Source organism: Eumetopias jubatus, unplaced genomic scaffold (assembly GCF_037043125.1).
Source record: "Eumetopias jubatus isolate StellerSeaLion01/CBP00866 unplaced genomic scaffold, mEumJub1_p1.0 scaffold_7, whole genome shotgun sequence".
NCBI lineage: Eukaryota > Metazoa > Chordata > Mammalia > Carnivora > Otariidae > Eumetopias > Eumetopias jubatus.
In genome coordinates, this window is record NW_028274813.1 from 27,467,692 (window position 1) to 27,488,450 (window position 20,759).

Consider the following 20,759-nt stretch of genomic DNA (forward strand, 5'->3'; position numbering starts at 1 on the left):
ACAGGACTTGCTTTTATAGACTGGATACAGGGGTGAAAAAAATAGCAGAACCAAGAATGACTCCCCAGGACCATGAGGATGGGAGCCGGTGCGGAAAACCAACATTTTCCCTGCTGATGCCACACCCCAACAAGCTGAGGTCTGGCCCTCCAAGTTCAGCCCACTGGAGGGGGTTTGCAAGTTAGCCACTCTGAGGCCCATGGTGTCCTTACCTGTGCCTGGGCCTAGCCTGCTTGGGTGTATGACAAACATGAAAGAGAATGCCTGACACAGAACTGACTTGACCCTTGTGCTGACCTGGCCTGCAAGGACCCTTCGTGGGCCGGTTTTCTCCCATAGTGGGAGTATCTTTCCAGGCGGCCAGAGCCCCGTCTCCAGCTGGAAGTGCACCCAAGGTCACCTCTAGATCCGATGCTAAACAATCCCCAGAGTCATGCCCCCCATCCCCCAAACCCTGGACCTGGGAGCGATCCCTTAAAACAAAGGGACTGTGGGAATGAGCAGGCACATCCTGGCTAAACAAATACCAGAGACCAAGGGCTGTGGGTACCACATCACTTTATTTTTCTGGTTTTCCAACTTGACTCTTAGACAATGCAAATTCAGTTACTCGCCTGCCTGGCCACTATATGGTCCCTCGCTGATGGGGCACAGGCACTGAGGAGAGACTCAACAGAACGATGGGGGCCCCTAAGAGCCAACCAGGCTGGCAATCTCACATATTGTTTGGGGTCCACAGAGGGGCCAAGCACCAGCAGAGACTCGAAGCCCTCTCCCCAGCCCCTTACCACACTCCTTTCAAGGGACAGGCCAGCACCTCAGTGATCCAGCTCAGGGTCTTCCCTTAGAGGTCCTTCCGATATACCCTTGTCATGCTGAGCCTGGCACCCTCTCCCTCGGGGGCACTAGGCAGAAGCCACTGACCTGCTCCATATTTGATTTCTTTCTAATGTTCCTTTGGGAAACATCTTTAAGGAGGGTGCCAACCCCCAAAAGAAACTGAAGACATATATTCTGCCTAATGGGACAAATAGCCATGTTAACGGTACTTCTTCCATCCCCAGGAAAAGTTGAAAGCAGCTTTAGCTAACAAACCCCCTCAGGACCCCCATTCGTATGGTTTCCAACACCAGCCAGGGGGCCCAGCCAACCCACTTAAATCAAAACAAAAAACTAAAACCAAGACAATAAAAAGCAAGAATGGCAAACAACCAAAAAGAACAATTCTGGTCCTGTAGCTCTCTGCAGGAGACAAGATGGCTCATTTCTGGCTCTGTCTGCCTTAGAACCAGGAAGCAGCGCAAAGCTGCCCTTGGATTCAAGGTAGACACTGTGGGAGCCAGAGCGAAGGGCATCCTGGCCAAACCAGGGGTCAACTTAGGTCCCTGACCCTGTCCAAATGAGTCCCCTCTCCTCCCAGCCCCCTTCACACCTCCCCATCAGCCATCCACCAGGGTGAGGCCGTCATAGAGCGCCCGTTTCCACATGTAGTAGGTGGAGCGGGCGGTGAGGGGAAAGAGGGCACTGAACTCCTTGAAGGAGGGGAAGCTCTTAGACTGGAAGCGCTTCTGCAAGAATAGCTTGGCCTGGGCCTTGAACTTTGTGGTGGCGAGCATGTCCATCACCAGCACCTGGCCGTCCCTGCCCCCCACTGCTGCCTCTGCCACAGGGCGGCTGGACAGGGACCTGCTGTGGGGCCGGCCCTGGGCCGTGGCCCCCTCACCGGAAGGCCCTCCGTGGGCCTTCCCTGGATCCTCTCCTGGAGAAGCCCCCACCTGCAGGGGGGTCCCAGCAGGAGGGGCCATCACAGCTGACCCATTCCTGCCAGCTTCCTTCTCCTGCTTCTCCTCCACTTCCCGCAGCCCCCCTTTGCCCAAGGTGGGGGCCTGCATCTGGAATTTGGACAGGCCTCTGGGCCAGTCCCGGGCAAGACTCTTCCAGACCCAGAAGGTGGAGGGCGACAGGCTGGGGTAGCGGAGGCGGAAGCGACAGAAGGGGAGATGCCCACTCAGCACTTGCTTGCGGGCCGCCCTGCGCAGGCGCCTCTGCCAACGGGACAGGGGCACCTTGGGGGGCAGGAACTCGTGGGGGGCGGGTGGTCCCCCCGCCGTTGCTTTGCATGCCCCCTCGCCCCCCTCCCCCTTCCAAGGGAGCAGGGCCTCTTCCGGAACAGATGCCGGCTGGGGAGCCCCAGTCGTGGGGAGGGCTGGTGCCGGCTTGAAGCCAGGGTTCCTTCGGAGAGCCTTCCGGCGCCAGTTGTAGTAGGTGGACCGGGAGATGCCAGGGAACCTGCGTTTGAAGCAACGATAGGGTACCAGTGTGTTCAGGGAGATGCAGTGCTCCAGGTACAACTTGGCCCGCTGCATTAAGACCATTCCGGGGCTCGACACGGCCAGTGAGGAGCATCCCAGCCCCTTGGCCACCTGCTCCTCTGGCAGCTTCTGCAGCTCCTCCGTCACCTGCCCCTCCTTGGGGGCCAGGGCCTGGCAGGTGCCAGAGCCCAGGAGCTCTTGCTTCCAGGCGTAGTAGGTGGAGCGGGAGATCTCGGGGAACCTCTGGAGGAACTGCTGCAGCGGCACAACACCACCGCGGTGGACGCTGTCCTGCAGGAAGTGCTTGGCCGAGAAGCGGGCGGCCACCTTCTGCCGGTGCTCCTGGGACTGCCGCCGCCAGCGGTAGAAGGTGCTCTTGGTGACACTGTAGCGCTCACGGAGGTGGGAGTAGCTGAGGCCAGGTTCCTGGTTGAGCAGCTCCAGGGTCTTGGCCGGTGGCGGCGGCAGCGGGGCCAGGGCTGGAGGCACCGGGGCCAGGCTGGGGGCACCTTCAGCCTCCACCTCCTCCAGCCCCACCACAGGGGCAAAGTACTGGTGGCGGAAGAGGTGGCTGGTGAGGGGCTGGCCAGCCCACATGATGTGCAGCGTGGCGGGCACGTGGTCACAGCGGCGAGGCCGGATGACCCGATTGAAGTAGGGCCGGATCTTGAGGTTCCTCATGGGGTAGATGGAGTAGATATTGCGCTGAAGGACAGAGGCGAGAGCATACAAGTGCCACACGTTGGAGAAGCTGCTGGGGAAGCAAGTGGCCTTGACGTCCGCATCGAAGATGGCCTCCAGCGTGGCAGGTGGCAGGCTGGTCATCTCAGGGGACTCCTCGGAGCACAGGGAGTAGCGCACGGCCTGCAGCATCACCTTGGAGTCGATCATGCCCTGGAGGTAGTAGTGCCTGTGCAGCAGCATCTCGACCACAGTGCGGGCCCGCAGCTCCAGGCTGAAGCCCACGTCCCCCCACAGCAGAACGCTGGCCGCCTCAAACAGCAGGCTGCCCTCGCCTTCGCACGCCAGCGGCAGCATGTTCCGGGGAGCATCCTCGGGGTACAGGCTCAGGGCCACCGAGTCCACCTCCAGCACCTGGGGGCCGGAGCCCCCCTCCCGGCAGGTGGGGAGGGTGAAGGACGACAACACCTGCTTGGCCTCCAGAGCAGCACCGACAAGACCCTCGAGGCCCTCGGACTCCACAGCCTCCTGCAGCTCCTGCAGCACCTGCTGTACCAGCTGCTCCCGAGAGGTCATCCTGCCAGGGCAGAGGGCAGAGTCAGGACGCCCAGATACCCAGCAATGGTGACTTGCACCTGCTCCCTGAAGATAATGCCCACCCACCCACTCCCATGCCCCCACCCCCGGGGGTAGACCAGCTGGCTAAGTGCCTCCCGGGGTTTAATCCCTCAGGGGTACTGAGGAAGAGCCTGGTCTCTGGAACCCGACTTGGAAATCCTGGTTCTGATACTAGCTTGAGCAAGTCACTTCAGCTCTCCATGCTTCTGGTTCCTCTTCTGTCAAGTGGGATGACCGAAGTATCCAGTTACACAGTTATTGTGGGCACAAATGAGACCACGAAAGCATGGAGATATATAGGTGTACACACACACACACACACACACACACACACACACACACACACACACACACACACACACTCTCATCCTTAGAACAGCGCCTGACACACGAGGAAGGAATGGAGAAGCATTAGCTAGCTATGACGCATTCCACAGTACAGACATAAAGGCCGTACCTCCGTACCTGTTAAAAAGACTTACAAACTCACAGAGCTACAACTGGTCTGCCTTTCCTTAGAATGGTGATTCTCAAAGTATGGTCCATGGACCCTTGGGGTTCCCTGAGACTTTTCCAGGGGGTCTGCACGTTATTTTCATAATACTAAGATATACAAAGATAATGTAAAACTAAGATATTATTTGCCTTTTTCATTATATTAATTTTGAGTAGAAATGTGGTAACTTAGCATGAATCCAACTATGCTAGTAGTCATTATATTCTTTACCACCATGTGCTCAGTTTGGGCGGGGCGGGGGGAACACTAGTTTCACTCAAGAATGTCCTTGATGAAGCAGTGAAGTTTGTTTTTGTTTTTTTTAATTTAATCACAGCCCTTAAGTACATGACTTTTCAGTTTTGTGAGTGGCAAAATGGGGGGTAGTCATTTCTGCTGCATACTGAATGTCTCACGTGCCGATTGTTTGGTTTATATAATGAACTAGCTGCTTTTATCATGGAATATCACTTTTACTTGAAAGAAAAATTGAGACATTACTCATTTAGACTTGGGTATATTGGGCAGACATCTCAAAGGTGAGTAAGGTGAGCCTGTCACCTCACAGAAAACTGTTGACTCTCTGCTGCCAGTAAAATTCTGAACTTTCGTTTGAAAACTAGAATTTTGGAAAACCTGTATCCACTATAGTGAACCTGACAGTTTCCCGATACCTAAAGACTTTTCTGATGGGATCAGTAGTGACACTAACAAATGTAACTTTTTATACCATGTAATGGAATTGTCAACATCTGAAGATCTACATCCATCAATGAACTGTGTTTCCCAAAAAACCAATGGGTGATGCTACAAAGTCACACACAGGTAAAGATCCACTCCAAGTATAAAAGAAAGCAATGAATTTTACTATACTAAAGAATCATGGATATTGTTTGTTTTTACATTATAACTAAGCTTTAAGAAACTACTACTTGTCAAGCATTGATGTACTGATCAAAGAATATTCACTGAACAAGCTATCGAAATACTCTTCCTTATCTGGACAAAGTTGGATTTTCGTCATAGACTTCTATCAAAACAACGTTATCACAACAGACTGAAACGTAGAGACACAATACCTTTTAAACCAGATATTACAGAGACATGAAGACATGTATAAGAATGCATTGTTCTCACTACTTTTTTGTTCTGGAAAAGTTATTTTTCACAAAAAAAAACTTGTTATTTTTTTGTACTGTGTAACAGGCTTGTTTTTTAATAAATATTTTCTAAATTTCTCCATTTTAATTTTGAATACACATTGATAGATGTAACCTATATAAATAAAAGCTCTTCAGGGTCCTCAAGTTTTAGAGAGCGTACAACGGGTCCTGAGACCAGAAAGTTTGAGAACCACTGCCCTAAAACAAAGAGCCTTTTCAAAGGGGTGGCAGCAGCCTAGTCCCTGGACTAACACAGATCTAATAACTAGGATGTACTGAGCATTCAGTATTTGCCAGGCACTGTCTTCTAAGCCCGACAGCCATACTTTAAAAGCAGGCACTACCCTCATCCCCAGTTTAGAGGTGAAAAAACTGAGAAAATGCAACTTAGGCTAATTTGCCCTAGGTTGCACAAGTGGTAGGGCCAGTACCAATGCTGGAACCTAGTCACTTTAGGGTCTGATTCATCTCCAATTTAAACCAACACAAACGAATGATCCTAATTACCGGTACATTTTCAGTGTTGCGTTGCAAAGTATATTCCTTTTCAGATACTGCTTTTAAATTAAAAAGAAGACCATTGTCCTCTCTCAGATCTGTTCTCAGAATTCAATAAATTGCTTTAGATTAGCCTGAGGTTTGGTTTTTTTTTTTTTTAAGATTTTATTTATTTATTCGTAAGAGACAGAGAGAGGGGCAGAGGGAGAAGCAGGCTTCCCGCTGAGCAGGGAGCCCGATGCGGGGCTTGATCCCAGGACCCGGGGATCATGACCTGAGCTGAAGGCAGAGGCTTAACTAACGACTGAGCCACCCAGGCGCCCCTAGCCTGAATTTTAAAAACTGTGTTTGGGTGTATATATTTGTCAGCTCATCAAACTGCACACTTAAAGGGGATGTGCTTGGGTGTAAATTATGGTTCAGTCAAGTTTTGAAAAAAGTTTATAAAGCACCAAAAGAGTACCAGAATTTTACCTGATAATCGTAAAAAAGAAAGCTTTTCAGTAATTAGTAATCAGGGGTACCTTGCTGGCTCAGTCAGTAGAGCGAAGAGACTTGATCTCGGGGTCATGAGCTTGAGCCCCATATTGGGCAGAGATTACTTAAAAAATTATTTTTCACAAAATTAAAAAATTAGAATCACCTTCGGGTAAAACTCTTGGCTGTAGATTTTTTTTTTTAATGTGTATGCTGTGACAAATCTGGTCTAACCTCGCAGTGATTTTGTATTTTTACCGTATCATTTGACCCTGAAGTTGGGCTCTTAATCTGTTCATCATGAATGTACCTTACGTTTACTTTTTAAAAAAAGATTCATTTCACTGGACTCAGGAGATAAAACAATGTCATAGCAGTCCTTGATCAAGAGAGCACACTTCCATAGGCAATTAAAAAATTGAGCCCTGGGCGCCTGGGTGGCTCAGTCGGTTGAGCAAACGTCTGCCTTCAGCTCAGGTCATGATCCCAGGGTCCTGGGATTGAGCCCCACATCGGGCTCTCCGCTCAGCAGCGAGTCTGCGATTCTCCCTCTCCCTCTGTGATCTCTCTCGCTTTCACACTCTCTCTAAAATAAACAAAATCTTTTTAAAAAAACATTGAGCCCTGAAAAACACACTGTACGCACAGAACAGCCTTTTCACTCTGGTAGCCAACAAAGATGGTTTTACTTACATGTCCCTGGTAGAATGCCGCTATACAGCTTAGACAGGAGCAAACTTTGCAAACAAAATTATGAAAATAGCCACCACTTACTTACGGCTTACTAGGTGCATTTAATTAGGTAATTCAACCAAAATCTCAGGAAAAAAGTGAGGGGACAATGAATTTAAACTGTTGGGTGATTCCTCCTACCCTCCCACTCAGTCCCTTTCCTGAGCAAAGCATCATGTCCCCTCCGGTGATGGCAAGCTCCTTTGGGCTTTACAAGGATTGAGTGGATTTCAGGCTTTTTAGAGGTAATTTTGCTTATATGCAGTTCTCCCCTCCCCTCCACATAAACTACAACTCCATCACACCTGCACCATTGCTTGGGATGGCTATTCTGAGCTCACACCTGGAGAAACGGAGGCTTGGGGGTTAAATAACGTTCCCAAGACCACACAGCTATTAAAGCTATAAAATTAAGCAATGTGACTCCAGAGTACCCCTCCTAAACACTGTAATTCCACCACCCAGGGGAATACATCACCCAAAATGCTTATCAGCTGAGGGATCCAGAAACGCATGGATTCTTGGAGCTTTGAGACAAACCTGGCCATTTCACAGATAAGGAAAATTGAGGTCCAGAAAGGTACAGGTGACTTGCCTGACTTCAAGCAGCAGTATCCAGGTATCTTCCAACAAAATGTCCAGATATACCACACTTCCTTCTGCACAAACCCCACCCCATCCTACCCTGTCCCACCCGACCTACTCTTCTCCGGTCCTGTCCTGGTCCCGGTCCCACCCAGCTCCCCTCCACCCTATCTCATTCCTTCCTCTTCCCCAAAGGCGTAGGAGGAGGTGTGAGTAGGTAATACCCCACTTCCGTTTTCCTCAAAAGCTTACTGAGAAAAAGCAGCTCCCTGGAGCTCCGCACCCCACATCCATCCAAGGAGGTCTGGACTACCGGAGAACAGACAGTGGGGGAAAAGCCAGAGGCTCTGCAGGGGAAGCCAATCATCCTTAAGTAGACAATTGGTTGATGGGGTTCAGGTGCAACAGTCTTTTCAACAATGGCTCCCTGGAAGTGCAATGCAAAACAGATCCAGCAATGGCCAGGTGCATTCATGGAATGAGGTGCAAAAAGCGAAAGCTCATTTATGGGCTTTGTTCAACTGGCCCCCACCCCGGCCCCCACAGCTCTTGGAAGGGATTGGAAAAGACAAGAAACCAAGGAGGCAAGCCCCACCAGGTTACACAGGCTCTCCTAGCTTGAGGTTGGAGGGAGGTAAAACGGGGCATCTAAAAAGCATCCAGCCAGCACCTTAGCACTTAGGAAGGGCTCGGAGCCAAAGAATAAATGAAGGGGCACCGGCAACTCTGCAAGAGACTCCAAGCCTTACCTTCACCAAAGCTAGCTTTCCTCCTCCCTCCATCTCCTTATTTCAAGAGATAGAGTCTCAGAGCCCAGGTCTGGACTCTGTCCCTTCCATTTTAGAAGGGGTCGGCCAGGGTTCTAGGCAGGGCAAGAGAAGGAAGGGCCAATGAATCTGCTAACACAATGCTGCTTTAAATCTCCTCTGGCTTCTAGAACAAACTCCTTCTCTGCCAGCCTCATCCTGGGCTCTGTGTTTGCTCACCAAGGACCCCATGTTCTCGCCATCCCTCCTTTTCTCCCCATCCCTCATAAAGTAGGCTATGCCGTCTCTACAGTCAACTAGGCCCAACAAGTAGGACGCAGTGCCACCCAGGCCTCAACCCTCAGCAAGACCGATTAAGACCACGGTAAACCGGATGGCATCTCACCTGGCCTGGCTCGGTGCCTCTCTGGTCTGCCCTCCCGGCTGCCCAAGCTAGGTCCCTGGCTCGAGGGAGCGCCAGCCATCTTGGCTCTCTCCCTGGGTTCCAGGAGGCCCAGCAGGGGCAGGGGCAGCCACGGGGGCTGGCTGGTGGCCAGCGAGTCCATCAGCTGTGAACTCCCAAGGAAGGGTAACGGGAGTGCCTGGGGGATCCAGGGTGGGCCTGAGGCCACCAAGTCAACCACGCCTGGGGAGTTCGGGAGTTCCCAAGTTTAGTTGCTCTCGTGGACCACGTGTCTGGACGGGTAGGAGAAGGGAGAGTATGGCCCACGAGGTAAGCAGTGCAGGCCAACAATCGCCCCTCAGGATGCCAGGAAAGCAGCAGGCGGCTGGGGAGACTAGAGCTGGCTGGCCCCACGCTTCTGAGCCAAGGGACCCAACCGGAGAAACGCTAAGAGCCTGGGGAGGGGCTGAGGACGGACAATTGTGTAGGGTGGGGAGGGGAGATAGGCAGGCGGGTGGGGGTGGGGATGGGGCTGGAGGTGGGGGTGGGGAGAAAGAACTTGAAACAATGCCTCACTTCCCCCTTACACACACACACACACACACACACACACACACACACACACACACACACACACACACACACACACCCACACCCACACACGGATGCACGCAGACACACAGGCTTGCAGCATCTTCACGGAGTCGCTCCTTGACCCTTAGGCCCTTTACTGTCCCAAGGCCAGTCCTCTCTCCCCTGGGGCCTCCAAGCCGAACGGGGCACCCACCGTTCCTAATTTTGAGGAAACTTCCTAGTTTACTGACCTCGAGGGTGGCCCAGAGCCCTGGGGGCGTCCACTTCTTTCTGCAGCTTCCAGCTTGGGACATTTAAGTCACCCTGCGTCAGCGTCCCCAGCCAAGCGCCACTCTCACTCCAGAACTGGCTTGGTATCTGTAGTGGACCATTGAGCATGGACCGTCTACAGCCAACTGGCCGGTGGAGAAGCGGCTTAAGCCACTCCCCCCAGGAAATCGCCCACCCTCAAGTGCTCTGGTCCCAAGATGAAAGAAGTGCAAATTCGGGGGTCACTTCCAATGGTAAAGTGATAGCGGCTATTGTCTGGTCCACTCTACCCAGCTGGGGGCATTAAAGCGCCCAGACCTAGCTCTGAAACAGACCCCAAACTGCCCTGGGAAAACTTAAAAGAAAGTTGAAAGATTTCCAAAGAGTTTGGGGGGAGGGGTTGGGGAGGTTCAGATAGAAAGACCTAGGGAAGGAAAGTCCACCACCAGGCTTGAGGGTAGGGGTGGGGGAGCATAGCTGGAGCCCAGAAACTGGCCTTTGATGACTGGGTAGACTTTGGGGCTTTCTGAACCTCCAAGATGCATCTCTTCCTGAGGCAGCTGCCCATCCCTGGCGGTGCTGGATGGGAAGGTTGGAGAGCTCACTGCCCCCACCTTGGTGCAGGCCCCTTTTCCTTCCAGAATGGCCTCACTTTCTCCAAGGGCTCCATTCCCACCTTTCTCCGAGCATCTCCCAGGGGTGGGGCTCAACACCTCTCACTCCCAAAGCCTGCCCAGGCCAAAATTTCTTCCGTCCGGGGCCAGGGCGTCTATATCCCAGGACACCTAGTTTTCTGAGCCCCACAGGAAGGCGGGGGCGTGCGGTACCTGGGCTTCCGTCCCTCCTGCAGCTCATCTCTGCCCAGGGGCCTCAGATAATCCCAGAGGAACCAGTCCTATCCGCCCGTCTAGTCCCCGCTGGTGGGGGAGGTGAAGGCCGCCGGATCGCAGCCTTTGGTGGTAGCTCCCCCCAGGGGCTTTCCTGCCCGGCTTTAACCCTTTGGAGAGCTGGGGCTAGCTGCTGCCCTCCCGGGCTTCATTCCACCCACCTCCCTTCTATGGCCTGACCCCTGGCTACCGCTGTAAAAGGTCACCTCCAGCCCCCCACCCCAGGCCCCCAATGTCGGTTATGCCCCAGCTCACAATTATCATTTTCTCCTCTGCCAATCATGAGCCCTACACTTACCACCTAGATCAAAAATCCTTTATTGAAGGCTTGTTCCCAGGAGCACGGGAGGAGGAGGGGGCTACCAGATGGGAGCTCAAGTCCAGTCCCCGGATCAAAATCACACCAGCCCCACCCACCATGATGGTAGGCGCCCGAGGCAGCGGCTTAGACGTGTCCTGGACTTGGATTTGAATGCCAACCCTGCCCCTTTCTAGAGTATGGCCTTAGGCGAATTGTTTCAACCCCTGGAGCCCTGATTTAAAGGTTACTGGGGCACAACCTGTCCGGCAGAGTTGCCGCATAGATTCAGCAAGATGATCAATATAAAGCATTCAGGACCGTGCTTGGCACGGAGCAAGTCTGTTGCAGTCCTCAGCCTCTACAGCTAATTTGAAATTATTTTTAAGTTCTTAAGATAAATGTAGCATTTTAAAAGTTTCAGAGAATAGTGGTTATCTTGTAGGAGTTGGATACTTTTCCTTTCCAAATTATCTTTCTGTGTTGACATTTTATAAGGAACCTACCTTACTTGCTACCATTTTTAAAAGCAATGAAGATAATTTGAAATTCTTTAAAAGGCTAATGGAGTCTTTAAAAGTATTTTTTTTAAAGAAACTAAAGGTTTGTTGGTGCTTCCATCACCAAGGTACGAGTCTTTTATAGACCAAATTGGGAAAATTTAGAATAATTGGGAAACTTTTTTAAAGTAGAAAGAAGAAAAAGTTACCTATAATCTCATCTGAAGATAGCTATTGTGAACATCTTGGTATATTTCTTTCTAATCTAGTTTTTTTTTTCTTAGACTTACACAAATTAAATATTCTCTTTCCAAAAGATCCAAATGGTACAGGGTAAAAAATAGAGTAAATTGAGCAAGTCTTCCCTTTCAGTCCCTAACACATTCTCTTCACTATGCTTATCTGCCAGTTCTTTTTCTGTGCATTTACAACACGTATAAATTTCTGATCTTTCTGTGCATATTTTTGTTCTATGTTAAACGTTTTTTTAAACTACTTTTGACTAATATATAGTCTATTTTCTATACATAAAAAAAGCATATTATTCAAAATGCATGTAAATTTTTGGTTCAGGAATTTACAAAAGGATTCAGGATTCAAATTTCAGCCCTGTCTACAGTTTCCCTCTCCAGAAGCAGCCAGTGTTGTTTCTAGGGTACCATTCCAGAAATATGCATAAACAAGCAAATCTCTGAGAGAGTGCTTTTTTCCTTTCTTTGAAGCACAAATGGTAGTACATCAAACCCTCTTACGCACCTTGCTTTTGTCACTTTGCTTTTTTATCCAGAGTCACCATTGTCCAACAAAATGTAATGAGAGCCACACATAATACTTTTACATTTCTAGCAGCCACATTAATGATAGTTAGAAGACTTTAACTGAATGGACAGAGGGATCATTGAATTGGACAGGTGATATTAATTTTTTTAAAGATTTTATTTATTTATTTGATAGAGACACAGCGAGAGAGGGAACACAAACGGGGGGGTGGAAGGAGGCTTCCCGCGGAGCAGGGAGCCCAATGTGGGGCTCAATCCCAGGACCCTGAGATCATGACCCAAGCCGAAGGTAGATACTTAATGACTGAGCCACACAAGTGCTCCTGGGTGATATTAATTTTAACAATATATTTTATTTAAACCAATATCTCTGAAATATTATCATTTTGACAGGAAATCAACATAAAAATTATTTTTAATATAAAAATTATTAATGAGACACTTTGTACCAAGTCTTCAAAATTCAATGTATTTTCCACTTGAAGCCAATCTCATGTAGAACTACCCGCATTTCAAATGTTCTATAGCCCCATGTGGCTGGTAGCAAATGTACTAGTATATATGGAAAAGGAGCTCCATTTTTTTTTAAGATTTTTTAATTTATTTGACAGAGAGAGACAGTGAGAGAGGGAACACAAGCAGGGGGAGTGGGAGAGGGAGAAGCAGGCTTCCCGCGGAGCAGGGAGCCGGATGCTGGCCTCGATCCCAGGACCCTGGGATCATGACCTGAGCCAAAGGCAGGCGCTTAAAGACTGAGCCACCCAGGCACCCCAAGGAACTCCATTTTATGAATTAACATAATGTCCTATCCAGTCCTCCACTGGTGAACATTAAGGTCATTTCCATTGTTTGCTCTTTAAGCCAAGCTACAATGGGTAATCTTGCATGAATATAGGTATAGCTAATACATCCCAAGTGCACTGTCGTAATCTGTATAGATTTTGCCAGATTTCCCTCCCTAGAAGTTGTACCAATTTATTTCCCCCAAAACAAAGTATGAGAGTGCTATCTCCCTACCCCTTGGCCAGCACAATGCGTTAGCACTTTTTTATCTTTGCCAGTTAAATAGGCAAAAAATTATGGGCACCTGGGTGGCTCAGTTGGTTAAGCGACTGCCTTCGGCTCAGGTCATGATCCTGGAGTCCCGGGATCAAGTCCCGCATTGGGCTCCCTGCTCTGCAGGGAGTCTGCTTCTCCCTCTTCCCTCTCGTTCTCTCTCTCTCAAATAGATAAAATATTTTTTTAAAAAAAGGCGAAAAATTAGTTCCTCCCTGTGGTTTTAATTTACATTTTTTCATTATGAGTAAGAGAGAGCATTTTTCATATATTTTTGAACCATTTATGTTTTCTTCCCTATGAATATCCTTTGCACATTTTGCTATTGATTATAAACCTTTTTCTTACTGTTAATGAGAGTTCTGTATAAATATCGCCTTTGGTCCATGGTAGGAATTACAAATGTCTTTTCTGCAGGCACCTGGTTGGTTCAGTCCGTAAAGCACACAACTCTTGATCTCAGGGTTGTGAGTTCGAGCCCCAAGTTGGATGTAGGGATTACTTAAAAATAAAATCTTAAAAAAAAAAAACCCACAAAACTTTTTAATAGGGGCATCTGAGTGGCTCAGTCGGTTAAGTGTCTGCCTTCAGCTCAGGTCATGATCCCAGGGTCCCGGGTTTGAGCCCCCCATTGGGCTCTCTGCTCAGTGGAGAGCCTACTTCTCCCTCTGCCTCCACCTGCTGCTCCCCCTGCTTGTGCTCTCTCTCTCTCTCTCTCTTTCTCTCTGTCAAATAAATAAATAAAATCTTTTTAAAAAGCAAAAAGAAAAAAGAAATAAAAAGAATTTTTTTTCTGATTTTGTGGTTTATAACTGGACTTTGCTTATGGTAGTTTTTATCCTGAAGAAATCTTTTTATGTTTACATATATTGACCCTACCTGCTTTTCTTTAATGGATTCTAGATTTGGTAGATTTAATTTACCTTTATTTATACTATTAAAATTAAGTATTACAAAATTAAAGTCCTAGTCATCAGGTGTCCAAACACCAAAAATCCCAGATTCCCAGCAATAATTAAACCAAATCCTACAAGTAGACATCTTTAGTTAATATGTACCTTGCTTTGGGCGCCTGGGTGGCTCAGTTGGTTAAGTGACTGCCTTCGGCTCAGGTCATGATCCTGGAGTCCCGGGATTGAGTCCCACATCGGGCTCCCTGCTCGGCGGGGAGTGTGCTTCTCCCTCTGACCCTCCCCCCTCTCATGCTCTCTCTCTCTCTCAAATAAATAAAATCTTTAAAAAAAAAAATATGTACCTTGCTTTGAACAAAATTTAGATTTAGGGAGCAGATGAGTTGGGGTAATCCTTCACTTATAAAGGGACATACAATAGAAAAGCTTCCTTTAAATAATGAACTGAGATAAGTAATTAACTGGGCTTAAATGTATAGCTGTCCAGGGCTTGTATAAGTGGGGGGGTCACCTGTATTTGCATCTACAAAAAATAAGTTCTGCATTGAGCATCTATTGAGCACTGGCTGGGCAGTGACCAGCCTGAGCTTGGGGTGTGACGGTAGGGTTGAAATTCCAGTTCTGCCCTTGTGTGCGGCTAACCAAGTTTTCTCATGTCTCCAGGCCTAATTCCTTGCTTAAAAAATGATGAGACTAATACTAGAGAGGTTGCTGTGAGAGTGAAATGAAAAACGGTTTATGAAATTCTTAGCATAAAGGCTCCGCAAATGACACTGCTATTCCATTTAGCTGTACTACTCATTCTCTACAGAGATTTAAAGAATTCATCCCTCTCTATTCAATTAATTATCCACTTGGTGGCCTTACTAAATAACTTATATATTGGTCCACCATTCATTCAATCATTTCTTTATTCTGTTGTTCATTTACTCATACGTTCGCTCCTGCGCTGGCAGATATCTGAGCTCCTGCTACACGCCAGGTCCTGGGCTAGCCCTAAGGACACAGTGATGTCTACAGACCTGACTCTAGACTCCAGAGTCCGAGGGTTGAGGCTCAGGAATCTTCTCAAGCATTCCACACACAACACCACACTTATTACTGTGTTTACTGTACATGAAGGCCCTACATCCAATGGCTGACAGTTACTCCATGACGTCATAATCTCCTGGTTTCCTTTCTTTTTCCTTTGTTCCTTTTCTTCTCCCTCTTCCTCCCCACCACTCTTCCCTTTTACCCCCTCTCTGCCTCTACCCAGAGTCCCTTGGCAATTACTAAAAGACAGATAACAACTCAGACTCTGGAGTCCGGCCAACCTGAGTTGACTCTCAGCTCCTCTACTTCCTAGTTAAGGGAACTTAAACAAATCTGACCCCAGTTTTCTCATCTGTGAAATGGGGATGATAGCCACTTTATTCCAATGACTGAATTAAACGGTGATGTCACTCCTTGGCTGTGAAGAAACATTTAATACCAGGGAGGTATGATTATCAATTCAAATCACAATGGGTTGAGCATCTACTCTCTGGAGACATTATGCTCAGTGCTGTGGAAGACACATAAAGAGCTAACGTAGTGTCTTCCAGTCAGAAACCACAGCCCAGGGGGGAATGTACTGAGTGCTCCAGAAGAGCCAATGTTACTTGCTATTACCAAGGAAAAGAACAAGTGTTTTTTGAGCCCCTCACTCCTGGACCCTCGGCTTGCTCAGAGACCTGTGCTGAGCAGGCTGTCAGGCTGCCCCGGCTTCTCTGGTTTCATTTACAGATCCAGTCTGGAATTATCTACAGCTTTAAAGTCATTTACTGGGGTGCCTGGGTGGCTCAGTCGGTTAAACATCTGCCTTCGGCTCAGGACATGTTCCCAGGGTCCTGGGATTGAGTCCCGCGTCGGGCTCCCCCTGCTTCTCCCTCTCCCTCAGCTTGCTGCTCCCCCGTTTGTGTTCTCTCTCATTCTCTCTTTTTCTCTCTGTCAAATAAATAAATAAAATCTTAAAAAAAATAATAAAGTCATGGGACGCCTCGGACACTTGGGTGGCTCAGTTGGTTAAACGTCTGCCTTTGGCTCAGGTCATGATCCCAGAGTCCTGGAATCAAGTCCAGTATCTGGCTCCTTACTCGGCGGGGAGCCTGCTTCTCCCTCTGCCTGCTGCTCCCCCTGCTTGTGCTCTCCCTCTCTGGCAAATAAATAAATAAATAAAATCTTTATAAATAAATAAAGTAATTTACTTTGGTGGTAAGTTTGAATATAGACTGTGTCTTAGCATATACTAAGGAATTAATGTTAATTTGTACAAAGTGATAAGAGTAAAATATGTCCTAAATTTTCAGATAAACATGTAAGAACTGAGGCATGAAATGATAGGACCTCAGGTATTTGCTTTTGAAAAACCAGAGGAAAAGCAGAGAAAAGGGTAAGCTACATATGTCAAAGTACTGATAGTTATTATTGAATCAGGGGTTTGTTTTACCATTCATTCAGAGTGATTCGTTATGCTATTCTCTCAATTCTATTACAAGTTTTGTAATAGAAAAGTGAAATATTTATTGTTGAGGCGTCGGAACATCACTTTATGGGGGCAGCGGGGAAGGAAACTTCCTGCAAGCAGCATTCCCATTTAGGCGCCAGGTAGACAGGACAGTGTTGGAAAGGTACCTGGTGGGCAAAGTCATTGGCCACAGGGATCGACACTTAACTTCGTTTGCAGGGCCTTTGCTTGGTGCCCTTGGAGTGATGGGATTCACACAACAGCTGTCCTTAGGGAATTTACCTGGAGAGCAAAGAAGGCTGCTGGATAATAGCCCCTCCCCTGACCCCAAGGGAACAAGCACAGGTCCCCAACTAGAACAGCCCGTCCTCAAACAAGGCTTCAAGGGCCCGTGGTCCTCTCCCTGCTAGTTCATTGCGTTTCTTCTATCGCCTCTGTTTCATATGAAAAGAGGATGAACCCAAGGTCACCCAATCATTCTGTTCTTAATCTCAGGCCGGGTGCCCTTGGTTTTGGTTAGCTTATTCCCAATTCCCTCCACTCCCACCACTCCACTCAGTCAAGCACTTTTATACGTTTCTTTCCAGTTTCTTTCTGTAAGTACAAGCAAATACAAATATGCATCCTCCGAGTATGTTTTGAATGGGCTTAAAACTAACAACAAAGCAAATTGAAAATACAAAAAATTGCCAAGTGTTCCAGGTAAAGAGGGAAGTCTGGGAGTTGTTGGCCTTGTCGATAAGATCTAAAGCCAAGGGACTGGAAGTGATAACAGATAATAGAGGAAGAGGGGAGGGACAAGAGGAAGGAAAGAAAAGGGACCACCCATAGCATCAGCAGGTGGAGAAAAACGGAGAAGCAAAGGGAAAATCGAGAGAAGATTAATTAATTAATTTATGTATGTATGTATTTAGGGACGCATATGTATTGGTTAAAAATGAAATTATTATGTATTTAGGGACGCCATATTATTTATGTATTTATGTTTTGGGGCGCCTGGGTGGCTCAGTCGTTAAGCGTCTGCCTTCGGCTCAGGTCATGATCCCAGGTCTTGGGATCGAGCCCCGCGTTGGGCTCCCTGCTCTGCGGGAAGCCTGCTTCTCCCTCTCCCACTCCCCCTGCTTGTGTTCCCTCTCTCGCTGTGTCTGTCAAGTAAATAAATAAATAAAATCCAGGCACCCCTCAGGAGAGAATATTTTAAGAAGAAAAGAGTAAGTTGTCAATTGTGATACTTGCTTCTATTGTGTAAATAGATCTGCATAAACCCACCTGGAAAGATAGCCAAGGTAAAGAGAGAGTTCAGAGTAAAGTGTATTTTCTGATCCCATTTTTGCAAAAATCTGCCTAATCGATATGTATCTACACGTGTTCAGTGAGGAGAAAGAAGTCTGGAAAACATTAAAGAGAACAAACTAATAGGGAGAAATCCTGGTGAGCATGTTTGTGGGAAAAGGTGGCTTTTTTACTTTGCATACTTGGGTTTGGTTAGCATTTTTTACCACAAGAACATTTTTTTTCAAAGATTTTATTTATTTATTTGTCAGAGAGAGAGAGAACACAAGCAGGGAGAGTGGCAGGTAGAGGGAGAAACAGGCTCCCCGCTGAGCAAGGAGCCCAACTCGATCCCCTAGGACCCCAGGATCATGACCTGAGCCGAAGGAAGACACTTAACCGACTGAGCCACCCAGGTGTCCCAAAAACACATTCTTTTTGTAAATAAAAAAGATTTGGAAAAGAGGAGAAACTACTGGTTAAGGCCATCTATATTCAGAATTTTTTTTTAACATTTTATTTAAGTAAACTCCATGCCTACCATGGGGCTCGAACTCATAACCCAAGAGCAAGCATCTCAAACTCTACCAACTCAGCCAGGTGCCCCTGTATTCAGAATTTCTGAGGCTGTAGAGATTAAGATTGAAAGAACTGGCTTTAGGGGCACCTGGGTGGCTCAGTTGGTTTAGTCTCTGTCTGTTGATTTTGACTCAGGTCATGAGATCAGGTTCCTGAGATCCAGCCCCGGGGCCAGCTCACTGCTCAGCGGGGAGTCTGCTTGTCTCCCTCTGCGCCCCCCCCCACACACACCCCTGCGCACACACTCCCTCTGAAATAAATAAATAAATCTTAAAAAACAAAAAAAAGGCACTGGCTTCAGAACATAATAAACCTGAGTTTAAACCCAGCTCTACCCTCAGGAACAAATGAACCTCTCTAAGGCTCAGTTTCCTCACCTGTAAAATGGTGATTATTATGATAACTACCTCATAGATTGTGATAAGGATTAAATGGGGAAATGCAAATAAAGCATTTAGTGCAGTGACTGTCATACAGGAAAAGCTCAGTTAGTATTAGTTGGCCTTTAAAATAGTTATTACTAGGGTTGGGGCACGTGGGTGGCTCAGCCATTAAGCGTCTGCTTTCGGCGCAGGTGGTGATCCCAGGGTCTTGGGATCGAGTCCCTCATCAGGCTCCTTGCTCAGCGGGAGGCCTGCTTCTCCTTCTCCCACTCCCCCTGCTTGTGTTCCCTCTCTTGATGTGTCTCTGTCAAATAAATTAAAACAAAATTCTTTTAAAAAATTAGTTATTACTAGGAGCGCCTGGCTGGCCCAGTAGGGAGAGCATGGGACTCTTGATCTCAGGGTTGTGAGTTTGAGCCCCACAGATTGGGTGTAGAGATTGGTTAAAAATGAAATCTTAAATATCTAGTTATTACTAGATCAGAAGATGAAACAGTTATGACTCGGTCAAAGGGGCCAATCAGAGAGGTGCAAACTTGGACCACATTATTCTAGAAGTGCTGTCGCTGCAATGCTTTTTCTGTGTCATGCTTTGGACCTTCACAGAGGGTCATACAGGGAACTCAAGAGGCACCCTGTGTCCACCAGAGGGAGGATGTAAGATGATCTGCAGAATTTCTTTGTGTATCTATATTTTTCTCTCATTCTTTTCCCAATTTTTATTTTTGTATTTCATAATGCACATACTATTGCATTAGTTCATCAATGCATATGTATAGTTTATAAGCAAATATACCCAATGCAGGGTTCAAACCCACAACCCTGAGATCGGGACCTGAGCTGAGATCAAGAGTTGGAGACTCAACCAAATGAGTCACCCAGCCCCATAAAGCAATTATTACTATTTTTCAAATTTCATTTTTAAGTAATCTCTACGCCCAACATGGGGCTCAAGCTCACAACCCCAAGATCAAGAGTCATAAGCTCCATCAGCTGAGTCAGCCAAGTGCCCCAGCATCTAAAGCAATTAGAACAGGGGTGCCTGGCTGGCTCAGTAGGTAGAGCATCTTAGGGGTCATGAGTTCAAGTTTACTTAAAAAAAACTTTTTTTTTAAGGATTTTATTTATTTATTTGACAGAGACACAGTGAGAGAGGGAACACAAGCAGGGGGAGTGGGGAAGGGAGAAGCAGGCTCCCCACTGAGCAGGGAGCCCAATGCGGGATTCAATCCCAGGACCCCGGGATCATGACCTGAGCTGAAGGCAGACACTTAACGACTGAGCCACCCAGGTGCCCCTAAAAAGACTTTTTTAAGTAGTAAAAAAAAAAAAAAGGTAAAGCAATTAGAACAGTACTCAGCATATACTAAGCATCAAATATTATTTATATTGTTATTATTTTTTAAAGATTTATTTATTTATTTTTAAGATTTTATTTATTTATTTGAGAGAGAGAGAATGAGAGATAGACAGCACGAGAGGGAAGAGGGTCAGGGGGAGAAGCAGACTCCCTGCTGAGCAGAGAGCCCGATGTGGGACTCGATCCCCGGACTCCAGGATCATGACCTGAGCCGAAGGCAGTCGCTTAACCAACTGAGCCACACAAGTGCCCTATTTATTTATTTTAAAAAGAGAGACCATGAGTGAGGGGAGGGGCAGAAGGGGAGTGTAGAGAGAGAAGCAGACTCCCTGCGGAGTGCAAAGCCCACTACCCTGAGATCATGACCTGAGCCAAAATCAAGAGTCGGAAACTCAACCAACCGAGTCACCCAGGCGCCCTGATATTGTTATTATTTTTATGATTATTATTGGCTCTTATTCTAGGATTTCCTTACCCTCAAATTTCTTCAGCCCCATTTCTGCAACTCTATATGTATTTTAGTAAGATACTTCAAATCTGTTTTTGGAAAGAATACAAGCAAATAACTACATAAATATGTTTTTAATATGCCGGTCACTGTGTTCAATGCTTGCAGAATACAAAATTAACAAAAGATTGTTTCTGTCTTCAAGGAAATGCTCAGTCTAGTGGGGGAGACACACACACCCATA

General features: G+C 47.4%; 1 protein-coding gene across 1 annotated transcript in view; it reads right to left on the bottom strand.

The window, feature by feature from the left end:
• Nucleotides 1–541: 541 nt before the first annotated feature.
• Nucleotides 542–20,759, bottom strand: part of VRTN (vertebrae development associated) — a 28,154-nt gene continuing 7,936 nt past the window's right edge. Inside the window, exon 3 of the mRNA XM_028101894.2 lies at nucleotides 542–3,570. Coding sequence (XP_027957695.1) covers nucleotides 1,440–3,570 — 2,131 coding nt within the window. The 3' untranslated portion in view covers nucleotides 542–1,439. The remainder of the gene's footprint in view (nucleotides 3,571–20,759) is intronic.